Below are 13034 nucleotides of genomic sequence, written 5' to 3' on the forward strand. Positions count from 1 at the left end.
AGACCCTGAGGAAACATCTGATTAGCAGGTCCCCAAATTGTGTCATGTTCAAAAACAGTCTGTTTCACACCAGCTTGGAGCTGGGCTTTAGTTTAAACCTTACACAATGCTACGTTTTCCACCTGGTCAGCGGTGGGCGTTTGCATGCTGCTTTAATCTTAAAATTCATCTCCATAATCTCTTCCCCCTTTCTTCCCATTTCTCCCCTTCTTCGCTCTCAGGGCTGAGGAAGGGCAACGAAATCATGAGTTTAAATGGGGAAGCAGTGTCCGACCTCGACATCAAGCAGATGGAGACGTTGTTTTCCGAGAAGAGCGTGGGACTCACTCTAGTCGCCTGGCCTGCAGACAGAAGAGCAACCCTGTGTACTTCCTGGTCAGACAGTGACCTGTTCTCCAGGGACCAGAAAAGTCTGCCGCCTTCTCCCAACCAGTCCCAACTGCTGGAGGAGTTCCTGGATAACTTTAAAAAAACCTCCACAAGCGGTAAGGCCGTGTTCCGTGTCGGTCTTGAGCTGCTGGTGCCGTTGGCCCGTATTGTTAGGTTACAGCTTTGATCGTAAGTCCAGATTGCACAAGCTACTGTGTATGGTACAGCGAAATTTTTCTCACTTACTGAGACAAGAACACAGATGCCAACTGGGATAGATTTATCAAGAGCCCATGAATTTCAGCAATTAGAGAACCTATAAAAAAATATCTTTTTGGGGGGTAGCCACAAAATAGTCTTCAAGAGAAACACAGGCTCACTGAAAGTCATTCAGGGTCTAGTATTGCTGTTTACAGGTATCAACCGGTATTGGAAGACTTTGTTTTTAGTTGGTGGGGTCTAAGGTGAATCCATTCTGCAGTGTTCTCTTTGGGTCCTGGGTCCTGGATGGTATGTTTTTTTGTTTTTTGGGTTTTTCTGTTTTGTTTTGTTTGACTGTCAGGAGACTGGTCTCTAAGAAGCAGCAAACTCTGAATGTAGTTCATGGGCTGATTTCAGAACCCTGTGAAGGCCGGTAGCCGAAGACTGTTAGTATAGTTTCTTCCAAGTGTAATCAGTAACTGTCTGAGGAGTAACATGAAGGAGGGTTTTCTGTACTTATATGTCTGCCCCTCTTGGCTGTTGTATTTGAATCAGAGGCTCAGGCTGAGTCTCTGTCACTTCCCTCTGTCACCATGGATAGTCCCTGTTAGGTTCCCTAGGAGCATAGAGTGGCCCTTGATCCTGAGAACACCTGAGTTATTTATTTCCACACCGTCCTTCATTCCTAATGGATCTGTTATAAAAATATCTGCGTGTCTGCCAAAATGTGAATGTGAAACACGTGAGAGCGATCGCTGGGATGAGTTTAGTGATAAAGTTGTCTGTAATTAAAGATCAGATTGTAAGATTTGTGATTCAATAAGGTAGCTGGTATTTTCTCCTCCTTCCTGAGACTTTGTTACCATTTGAAATATCACGAGGTTGACTATTGGCATAGAAAAGTGGCTGTCCTGAAACGGAAATGAGGATGGAGCTAACTAATGATTGGTGATATTGGGAACACCACTCAGCTTACCCTAGGCTAAGCCTGAGTGGCCCGTGTCATGTACCCATTGTTGGATTGATTATCCTTGAGGAATACTCCTCGGCATTCTGTAAGTACTGAAGCCTGTAAAATATCCTTCTGATCTGGGGAACGGGTGAGCAAAAGATGCAGATTTACCTTTCTGCTTGTCCCCCACTTTACAGTCCTAAACTCTTGCTGTCATCCAGAGGGCATCCTGTGTCATGTGCACAGGACACTCGGAGACATGAGGGTGTAGGAAAATCATCTGCAGCCATGTTGTTAGCAGTGGTCACCTGTCTGCGGTAGTGCACCTGACCTGCATGGGCCTTCCCTTCATTGTGCTGAGATTTAGCCCCTTTCTCAGGGGGAGCGCAGGCTCTTGGGTCCCAGGCCTAGGGTGTATCTGGTTGTTGTGTTCCATGGTGGTGGTGTAGATATTTCATCTCAATCGGGGGTTCCTCCTTTGCCTTTGATCATTCAGATCCTGAATAAAAGACACACAGCTTTTATATTTATACTAAGCCTTTAATGCACTAGAGCTGGACAGATACCTTTGCTAGTGGTCTCTACTTCCCCCGCTTGTCAACAACCTTGCTCCCCTTCCCTGTTGGCTGAGGTGAGAACTGAATTTCAGGTCAGAGTGTGATAAGACCCTGCTTCGAAATAAACAACCCCCATCACGAACTTGGATTTACTTTTACTGCGACCTAGAAGTAAAGGAGGAAGGGGAGGTAAGGAAGCTGCAACCATTTCACAAAGCCTGTGTCTCCACCTTCTGATGCCCTGAGGGATACAACAGACCTTTTAAAAGGGGGTGAGGTGACAGATCCCGTGTGGAGGAGAAGAGAGCTGCATGCATTGTTGGATTCATCTTTGGCCATCTTAGGAAATGAATGCAGACATCCTCCTGCTGGGGGTTGAAGGGCAAGGCCCCGAGAAAGGCTGCATCTGGCTCTGGTCTATTTCTGGTTTTAGTTGAGCATCCAGACATCTACATGGGTCTCTCAATTTGCCTCCAGTCATAACAGGAATTATTCTGTGTGTCCCTGAAAGAAGTGTGGTCACAGCAGAGGGTGCGGAGGGTCACAAAGAAGCTAGGAGGTACCGTAGAAGAAGAGGCATCATACTCGTATTTGAGAGTCATTGGCAATTAGGATGTTTGAAATGAGTCTCAGACTCAACCTCCTGAGCTTAAAGTAGACAAACTCCTGGGTTCCAGTGTGAAGAGTGTCCCCTGCAGACAGGACCAGGTCTGTGGCTGATCCACTCCCTCTCAAGAACACAGGAGGAGGGCCTCCTCTGAGTGGGATTATTCCTCCCTCAGCACTCCTGAGCCAAGGTTCTGAGGATCCAGTGAGATAATGTCATGCTCTTGTCAAATACGGCTGATATCTTGGGCAATGTCTGTCAGGTAGGATTGAGCCACCACCATCCTCTGGAAGCCACTGATAAGTGTTAGCACCCCTCCCTTGCTCCTTTGTCCTGCCCAGGGCACACTGATCCCGTTAATGTAGGATGCTGAAAAGAGACCTTACTCTTGTAACTCAGGGTCCCATAGCAGAAGCCACAAGGCCACAGTATTAGAATGGTGTGCCTAAGACATAAACGACTGTTTGATTTCTGCTGTACATATTTTAATTTCTGTAATCGTTATCCATACCAGGGAGAGGAAATGTCTACAGGCTATATTTGACTCAAGTGGAAATAGTGGTAAAGACTTTAACGGAGAGAATTAATTTTATCACTGGAGTTTCCCAAAGAGACCAGAGTTATTTTTTGACCCAACAAGGCCACCATTGAAGGAGTTGGGTGCACCCAGGCTGTGTGTGCCAGGATCCTGCTAAATGGTGCTTTTGTGATTTATGCATGAAATTCCATTTTCTAGTATTTGCTGGCTTTTGAGCAACCTCGGTAGCTTTTGGAAAGTCTCCTCAAGGTGTAGAGTTTGTGAGCGAAATTTTTATGTAAACACCAAACTCCCGTGGCATTAATGTTGTCTCCTTACCAATAGCTGTTACGCAGCCTTGTGAGGGCCAGAGGTTCATTTCGCAGGAGGGAAATAGAGGCCAGTGTTCCTGCTACTTGGGCTCACAACCACTACTTTGCAAACACAAAAGGTACCTATGGCCAGAGATGTTTGTGCAGCCCCTAAGCCCCCTTCGAATCACTTGTTTTGAGTTGGTATCTGAGTGGTGGAGAGTTTTAAGCTACCAAAAACCACTTAGTTGTAAATTTGATGCGTGAACGTGTGCGAGATTTTCTAGATTGGTGATAGATGTGCATACCAAAAAATTCTATAGTATAAAAGGCTAAAAGTGGGACTGAAGAGATGGCTGTGGATAAGAGCACTGGCTCCTCTCCCAGAGGTCCTGAGTTCAATTCCCAGCAACCACCTGACTCACAACCATCTGTAATGGGATTATGATGCCTTCTACTGGAGTGTCTGACAGTGACAGTGTACTCACATACATAACAGAAATAAATACATCTTTTAAAAAAGAGGCTAAAAGTGATGGCTAAGCCCCCCGAAGCTGTGGGTAGAGCGGTTAAAGACATGGGTATTAGCTGAGGAGCCTCACTCACGTACTCACCGTGTGTGCCCCAAATTGTCAATTAACCTCTGATTAGTTTTAGGAACTATAAAATGGTCTAGGACTTTATGAATTAATAGGCTGATACCTGGAAAGTACTAGTAGTGCCTACTGCATAGAAAGAATATAAAACTGTGTTCAATAAGAAATAGGTAAGTTCCTCTTGCTGTATTCATAGCAGTGAGTTTTTCGTTCAGGGATGATAATTCTTGGTTTCCTTCTCCTCTTGACCTGGAGAAGTGTTTGTATGGGGAGCATGCTGAGATACTTTCCTGCTTTGGGATCACAGGCGCATTCACACCTGGATTTTGAGATGCTGGGGGGAGAACCAGGGCTTCATGCTTGTTAGGCAAGTACTCTGTTAACTGAGCCACATCCTTAACCTTCTGTCTTCTTCATTTTCTTGGTTATGTCAGGAAAATGGTCAGTGTTAGCTGTCCATTCCCTAATTAGCTGAATTGTGAATACGGAGGGGGTGGGGTGGGGTGGGGGGGATGCCTCTGTGGTTAAGATTGTTTGAATAAGAAAAGTGGTCTTAGATCCCTGAATAAGTTCCACCCCTGTCACTGGGGCTGTCTTAGGGAGGCAGAAGAGTCTGAGCCAAGGACTGCTTGTGACTTTTGTGTCTCACCTTACTCTCCTCCAGGCCGTAAGAGAGTCTGTTTGTTTTTATCAGATAAGCCCTGGGTTTAATGGCTGCCATAAAAAGCTTAAAGTATGCTCCTACTTTTGTGATTCTGTGGTGGGAGATATTCACCTTCTACAATTAGAGTACTAACATCATTCTCTTAGACAACCATATTGTTTAAAAGTATGGCTGTAACAATGTCTGAAACTGACAATGCACTATCTCTTCCAGCATCTATGTATCACTGGGCATGTTAAGTGTTACCACCCAATGATTACTTAGTTGAATACACAAGATACACATACCTGCTATATATCCCAAGGGCTTATTTCAAGTGCAGAGCTACTTTGTAGCCAAGAAGGGAATCCTGGCTTTGTGTGTTTCATAAGTTCAAATCCATGATGAAAATACTTTGGCTTAGAGGGGTTCTTGTTTAAGCCTTGAAGTTGAAGAATAAACTTAGCCCTGAATTCAGGAACGTCTGGTTAACTTTGTGAACTGGGACGTGATTTCCTGCAACAGTAGAGAGATATCCACATCTCAGTCCCTGCTGAGGAGCCAATGTCATCAGCAGAATATACCACCCCTGTGTCATTTATTTGATTGTTTTCTTTTTAATGACAATGATTTGCTATGTAGTCTAGGCTGATCTTGAACTTGAGATCCTTCTGCTTCAGTGCTCCCAAATATGCCCAGAATTACAGATGCATGCTACCATGCTCAATGCATTTTCCTGTTTTCTCCTTCTTCTTAATATATTCTTCATGTATTTATTTAACCATAGTGAGTGTCTGCTGAGTGATAGGGCCCACTGGAGGAGCTGTGGAAATCAGGACAACAAGCTAAGTGGATGAAAAAATCCTCATCCACGGGGAGTTTGGCTGTGTCTCATGGAAACAGAGATCAAGTAAACGTATTGTAAGAAATTGTCAAAGTGTGAAGGAACAGAGGATGGCCAGGGAAAGAGGGACAAGGTCAAGGATGAAGCAGGACACTGGGGACCTGCTTGGATTTTCTTGTCAGCTTGACAAGAGCTAGGGTCTTCTGAGACAATGTCCTCATAAGATTGTCCCCTAGGCCAGCCTGCAGAAGATTTTATCATTTGATGATTGCTGTAGGAGGGCCTAGCCCACTGTGGGTGGTGTCACCCTTAGGCTGGTGGTCCAAGTTTGCTATAAGAAAGCAGGCTGAGCAAGCTATGAGGAGCAAGCCAGTGTAAGCAGCATCCCTCCATGGCCTCTACATCAGCTCCTGCCTCCTGGTTTCTGCCCGGCACCCCTTAGCGATTGACTATAATCTGAGAGTTATAAGATGGAATAAACCCTTTCCTCTGTTTAATTGTTGGCAGGGGTTGGGTGAGAAGGATAGTCAGTAAGCTTTGGAAGTGGGCTTAGGAAATTGTGATAGTGAGTCTTCCGCCAGAAGCTCTGGCTAGCTGACCCTGGAGCAGAGAAGAGAACTCCAGCCAAGTTCCTGGAGGAGCAGGGTACCTGCCCCTGGTCTCCAAAAGGTTGGCTGTGGAAACCGGAGTTCCCAGGGGTCCTCTCCTCTCATCAGCTGCTCATTGCTAGCTGGCCTGGATTGCTTACAAGACTCACCCTTGTAAAAGCTGCTGTTAGCGTGTCTAATTCGGACTTCCTATTTCTGCAGGTCAGACTTCTCCGATGTCCAGGCACATTTGCCTAGCAGAGTTAGCACAGCTCTTTGAGTGTTTGCTGAATCTATCACATTTGTGTAACGCATGTGTGTTCATTTGAGTGTTTGCATGTATGATGGATGCCTTTCATGCTCCCTCTTTGCCTTATCCTTTGAGGCAGAATCTCTCACTAAAGTTGGATCTTGCCGATTCAGTAGATTGGTTGGCTTAGCAAGCTAGGGAGTCTCTCCCTTCCCTCCCACCCCCAATCCCATGCTGGGACCAGAGCACAAACCTCCCTTCAGCTCTCATGGAGGTCCTGGGATCTGAACCTGGGACCTCATGCTTGTGACAAGCAGTTGACTGACTGAACCATCTCTTTAGCCCTCAATGTCATCATTTTTACTTTAGAAATGTAACAAGCAACATGGGCTTTAGATGAGGAACTTCAGCATCTTGATCTGAATCTCAGAATATCAGTCACTAGGTCTGCTGAACATTTAGCCACAAAGGTTTAAATGATGAGGTATGAATAGTAATAATAATAATAATAATAATAATAATAATAATAATAATAATAATAATAATAATAATAATAATAAAAGGTTGCTTGATTATGTTCCTTTAGGTCAGTGGGAATGGAAGTTTGTAGAACCTGCCTTGCCTCTCCTGCTTCTGTTTAAGGACTGCCTTTTATAACAAGTAGGGAGCTGCCTGCAGGCTATGGGGAGAGATCACAGGCTCTTCATGTTGTGAGCTCTCAGAGCATCCTGTCTGTCTGCCTGCCATAGGAGTCACTGTTTATTGCCTTGCAGAATTGCTGGATGTGTGCTCGGCCGTCGTTTGCCCTTGACTGAAAATGAGGGGCCAAGACACAGCCTGTGCTGCATTTGCAGAGCCGCTGTGGTGTATAAGCTGTGGAGAGACAGGAACGGTTTGAAGATTCTCTTTAAAATGTAATTTCTATTTGTGTTGTATGGTGTGCCTATGTGTGTGTGTGTGTGTGTGAGAGAGAGAGAGAGAGAGAAAGAGATAGAGAGAGAGAGAGAGAGACAGAGAGACAGACAGAGACAGAGAGAAAGAGAGAGAGTGTGTGTATGTGTTTGTGTGTATGTGTGTGTATGTGAGAGAGTATGTGTATTTGTGTGTATGTGAGAGAGTATGTATGTTTGTGTGTGTGAGAGAGAGACAGAGTGTGTGTGTGTGTGTATGTGTGTGTGTGAGAGAGAGAGAGAAAGAGTTATGTGTGTGTATGTATTTGTGTGTATGTGAGAAAGTATGTGTGTTTGTATGTGAGAGAGTATATATGTGTGTGTGTGAGAGAGAGAGAGACAGTGTGTGTGTGTGTGTGTATGTGAAAGAGTGTGTGTATGTAAGAAAGTATGTGAGTTTGTGTGTGTGTGTGAGAGAGACAGAGAGAGACAGAGTGTGTGTGTATGTGAGAGAGAGAGACAGAGAGACAGAGGGAAAGTTGTGTGTGTGTGTGTGTGTGTGTGTGTGAATATCATGTGTGTTTGGAGCCCCAGAAAGCAGACATGAATGTTAAAAGGACTCTGTTAACATGAAGGTAAAGCATTTTATGATGTGAGCAGCTTATCAGGGGTGGTTACCAAAAAGATTCCTTGGAACACACCAAGCCTTCCAGATTTGTCAATCCAGTGTGATGAAATAGTGGGGAGCTGACCTCAGAGCATCTCCTGTTAATCACATGGCCACACAAGGGACACCAGGCTGGCTTGTGGCTCTGCTTGGCAGAGAACCAGATGGTCAGGCCATGACTGCCAGCAGCCATCCTAGGAGTCAATGCTGTCTGGACTGGCCACTTTTCATGTCTGCCCCACCGTTTCTGCCTTATCTTAGACAAACCCCAAACCACACTTAGAAGGGGCATTGGCTTCCTGTCTCCTGGGTAGGCCAGTTTTGAGCACGTGTTTGCTGGTAGCATGTCGAGCATATTAAATTGCTGGCAACAGCGTTTATAAAGGGATATGGGCCCTGAGCAAGGACACTTGGTTCTAGTCCCTGGCCTTGTTATATGTGACCTTGGGCACAGACCTCTATTTTCCGTCTCATCCCCACTTAAGATGAGGCTTGGGCTTTTTCTTTTTCTCTAATGTTCACTTATGATGGGATGTAAGTAACAGTTTAACTTGTAAAAATTTACAGAGTCAGAAAAAAACAAAGCATCAGTATGTTGGTTTTGCAGCAAATCCCATTTCTTCTTTAAATAGACCCAGGTCCTGGCTGCTGGGAGAGGTGTGGGTTAAGACTGTGGTAATATCAGGCTGTCTCCATGCAAAAAGTTCACACGGGGGCCCCTGGGGGCGCTAATTATCCTCCGCTCAGTCTGGTGGAGCAGAGATATGTTATTATCTTACTCTGGGTAAATCAAGGCACAGGCACACGATGCCATTGGTAACTCGAACAAGGTCACAGTCTTGGAGGATGCCATTGAGCTGTTTTCTGTCAGGAGTGCTTGCAGTTTCCACAACTTTTATAGTAGATATAACAGAAAGCTTAGCCCCTCTATTTTAAAGCCCAGCCTTAATTTGCCTAGTGGTGTAGCAGATACAGAGGGCGGAGCGAGACTGGTGTCAGCTCTTGCTGTCATAGCCCCGTTTTATCTGGAGCTAAGGGTGACTGTTAGGAACCACCTGCCTGGTGGTATTTGGGGGGTTCTCCTCTTGGTTGTAAGTTGTTGGGGATCCCGTTGTTCACAGTGATAGCTGGAGAATATTCTTTCTTGTGCTGTTTTAAGGGTTCATGGTGGTCCTCACTAACCCTGTAGTGACGGGGCAACATTTCCTCAGACTTCTTAGAATTCCCTTACAGTAGAGTTGCATGGCCAGGCCTAACTTGTTTTCCTGTATGGTCTGCATTGACTTGTAACCTTCCTCTGAAAATTCGTCATATGATTCCCACACCATGTGGTTTTAGTTTGAAGCGTACGCTCCCATGAGTTTTCGGATCTTCAGGAAATTGTACGGCTGCATCTGCTGTCCGCTGATCTCCACATTCTTGTCACCTCAAAAAGATGCCCTGAGGCCACCAGAAGTCAGCCTCTGTTTCCCCTCTCCCTTTCAGGAAGTCACACTGTGTAAATGGAGTCCCTTCCCGATCTCTTCCATGGCCTGTCCTGTTTGCTCTCTTCTCCCTAGTGTAGCGTCAACTTATATTTGAGCATTAATCAGCCTTTCACTACTCTTCACAGGAGAATAATTCCCCATTTTTACCCTGTTTTATGCATCAAAATAGTAGCTCTTGCTGAAATGGGCATTCACTGTCTCTCTCCCCACAGCACAGCTCCATCTTCTACAATTTTTTTTTTTTTTTTTTTTTTTTTTTTTTGTCTAGGCTTCTTTCCCAGTATCTTTCAGTGAAACTATAAGGAAACTATAAGTCACTAGTTTTGAAAGCCTTGAACTTAAAATCCAGTCTTTAGGGCTAGGAATACAGCTGAGTGCTTGCCTACCATACATAAGGCCCTCCTTCAATCCCTAGCACCATGTAAAGTAGGCTTGCCCCAGACCTACAATCACAGCTGCTCTGGGCTGCATGAGCCCTGGCTGGGAGATAGGGGGAAGGAAGAAAAGAGGGCAGGGAGAGTGGATCCCTGAGGGACTGGAATATGTGCTGCCTGTCTGTCATATGCCCAAGAATGTAATTGTCACTTGGCTCTTTTTTTCAGTGGGTGTCACTGTCTGGTGGGGTTAAGTATATTTTGGGACTATTTTTCTTCATTTTCCACTCCCCCCCTTTTTTGGGGGGGATCACTTTTTCTATATGACTCTCAGGAGATTTGTCACTAGACAATTGGCTCAGACTGTGGCAGCCTACTACTGAAGAGCATTTGTTGTGTGCATTGTTTCTTCTGCGCATCGCCAGTGCCTGCTGCATGATGGTAGTGTCATCACTGTATTGTGACCTCAGGTCCAGTACACTGGGGAGCTTTATGACGTTTACATTTTTTTCTGGTGGAATATGTAAGTAGCAGTAGGATCGACTTCTCTGCAAGCTTTACGATGACATCCAAATGGCTGCTTTGAATGTCTTCGACACAGATTGATAACGAGTTGTAAAATGGAAGGCCTGGGAGATGGCTTAGTTGGTAAAGTGCTTATCATACAAAAGTGACAGCCTTTTGGTCTCTCTAGGACCCATGTTGAACAAACAAACAACTAACTAGCCATAGTGCTGTCTGCTTGCAATCCCTGTGACAGGGAGGCAGAGACAGGCAATTCCTGTGGTTAACTGGTCAACCAGCCTGGCTACTTGGGAAATTTCAGGCTAGTGAGAGATTCCTTCTTCAAAACCAAACTAGATGTTATCCTGAAAAATGATACCTGAGGTTTACTTCTGGCTTCTGCATGAGTACTGACACACACACACACACACACACACACACACAGAGAGAGAGAGAGAGAGAGAGAGAGAGAGAGAGAGAGAGAGAGAGAGAGAAAGGGAGGGAGGGGGGAGGGGGGAGAGAGAGAATATCTTACGTCACAGCCAAACTAGTATATTGGATTTTTTTTATGTAGTGATATGTGGTAGTCAGCTCTCCTAACCTTGAAAGGGTCAGTTCTTTTATTTTTCTCAGCCTCTGAAGTGTGTATTTATGATTTCATTTAAGTGTCTTATTTTCATTCTGTTCCTCTGACAGTGAGTAATGTTTGCCTTAATGACAGAGCACAGCAAAGTGTCCTTAGTAAGAGGTGCCACGGGGCCATTGCACTTTGAAGTAAAGACATGAATAAAACTTAGGGAAATCAAAACTAGCTCAAAATAACCAGTGCTATACAAAGCTCTCAGACTTCAGATTCAAATGGAGGAGCTTCGCAGCATTCTTTGCAGGTAGATTTCACGTGTAGCATGTTCTTTGTGCTGCCACTTCATATGTGAGGTTAACGGGGCACCGTGTAATAACTGGTATGACTCGGAGAACTGGGTGGATCTTAATTTTATGTGTACAAAGCATGGTTGTTCTTCAGGCAGCTTTGATTTACTCAGTTATTGATCTTCTCTTAAAATCGCATTTGTAGTTGAGGAAAAAGAAAGCAAAAGATACATGGGATGAAGGAAATGAATGGGATAAGAATTCTCAGGTTCTTTTTCTTTGATTCTTCGAGCTCTTCGTCTTTTGAACTGTGCGGTGAAAGTGCTGAGAAACCAGAAAACGGTGCAGACTAAGTCCATAGTCCATACAAAGTGTCAACCGAATGTCAACAGATAAGAAAGGAGGATACACTAAAACATCCAAGATGGGGGCTGGAGAAGTGGTCCAGCTGTTAAGAGCCCTTATGTTTTCCTACTGCCAACCTAGTGACATTTTGAAGGCTTGTGGCTGTGGTTGTAACTATATGTTGTCTGAAGGCATGGCTGGTGGGTCTCTTGAAGAATTCTAATTAATCTCCCATGTTACAGGTGGTTTTTACCATATTACTTAGTTCCTGTGTCAAAATACTGTAGCTATAAGCGTTATTTCCCAGACTCTTTGTTCCTCCAAACTATGACTGAGACTTAATATTTCACAAATAAATACCTAAGCCAATAGCTTTGCCTCATTCCCTGACTAGCTCATAACTTAATTACCTATTTATTCTGGTCTAAGTCCTGCCATGTGGTTGGTTACCTCTCCTCAGGTTCATGCCACCATCTTGAGTTCAGCATTCCAGGGCAAATCCCTCACACCCGAGCCTATTCCAGAAACCCTCTCTCTACCAGAGTTCCCACCATCCTATGTCCTGCCAACGCTCATCAGCCAACAGCCTTTCATTGACAAGTGACACACCCACACATTGCACAAAAGATCCCCTCTACAAAATACCAGGAGGTGCAGCTTAAAGAAGGGAGTTACTTTTGGCGTACAATTAGAAGTGATCTAGTTGATCATGGCCATGAGTGCACGGTGGTTGGAGTGTAAGGCAGCTCATCTTATTACACCAACAGTTGGGCAGCAGAGAGAAATCAAGGCTGGTGCTCACCTCCCCGCCCCCTTATACAGTCTAGAGCCTCAGCCAACAGAGTCCCAGCCACATTTACCACGAGTCTTCCCACCTCGATTAACCTAATCTAGAAAGTTTTTAAAAAGATGTCTAGAGACTTGTCTCCTAAATGAATAGAGGTGACAATATTAGATCAAAAATCGATCAAGTTGACAATATCAATCATTACATAAGTAGAGGAGAAAGGACAGATGAACTGAGCCAATAATTAGCACCATTACTGTTGCATAACTGTCAACAGGCTCGCCGGGATCTCGGCTTTACCATGCAAAGCTACAGACTTCATTTTTTTTTTATGAAGATATGAGGGCAGACTATTGCCATTTATGAATTGTGGAGGTACTACTATGGTTTTTATTTCAGCATAGTAGAAATATATTATCTAAAGAAGGCCTTTGTGCCTGATGGTATTGCAGTCAGTATAGTAGAAGATGTTTTGGAATGGGGGAGAGAGCAATTGTTCATTGGTAGTGTGAATCTTCAGGACTAAACAAAAGTGTCTATTCTCACGCCCTGCCCTTCTTGCTCTGTGACTCTCATCCCCACAGTGAAGCCGGGCTTGTCCAGTGCTGTGGCTATTGTCTTAGCCCAAATGTGCTGCTCTGATTCTAGAGGCTGGATCATTTTAAAGCAGAAATGC

General features: G+C 44.7%; 1 protein-coding gene across 1 annotated transcript in view; it reads left to right on the forward strand.

Annotated features, from left to right (window-relative positions):
* The window catches only part of TIAM2 (TIAM Rac1 associated GEF 2), a 122079-nt gene that overhangs the window by 64387 nt on the left and 44658 nt on the right, over nt 1–13034 (forward strand). Inside the window, exon 14 of the mRNA XM_080941549.1 lies at nt 222–485. Coding sequence (XP_080797675.1) covers nt 222–485 — 264 coding nt within the window. The remainder of the gene's footprint in view (nt 1–221; nt 486–13034) is intronic.

The sequence above is a fragment of the Micromys minutus genome (genome assembly GCF_963924665.1).
Source record: "Micromys minutus genome assembly, chromosome: 30".
NCBI classification, from domain to species: Eukaryota; Metazoa; Chordata; class Mammalia; order Rodentia; family Muridae; genus Micromys; species Micromys minutus.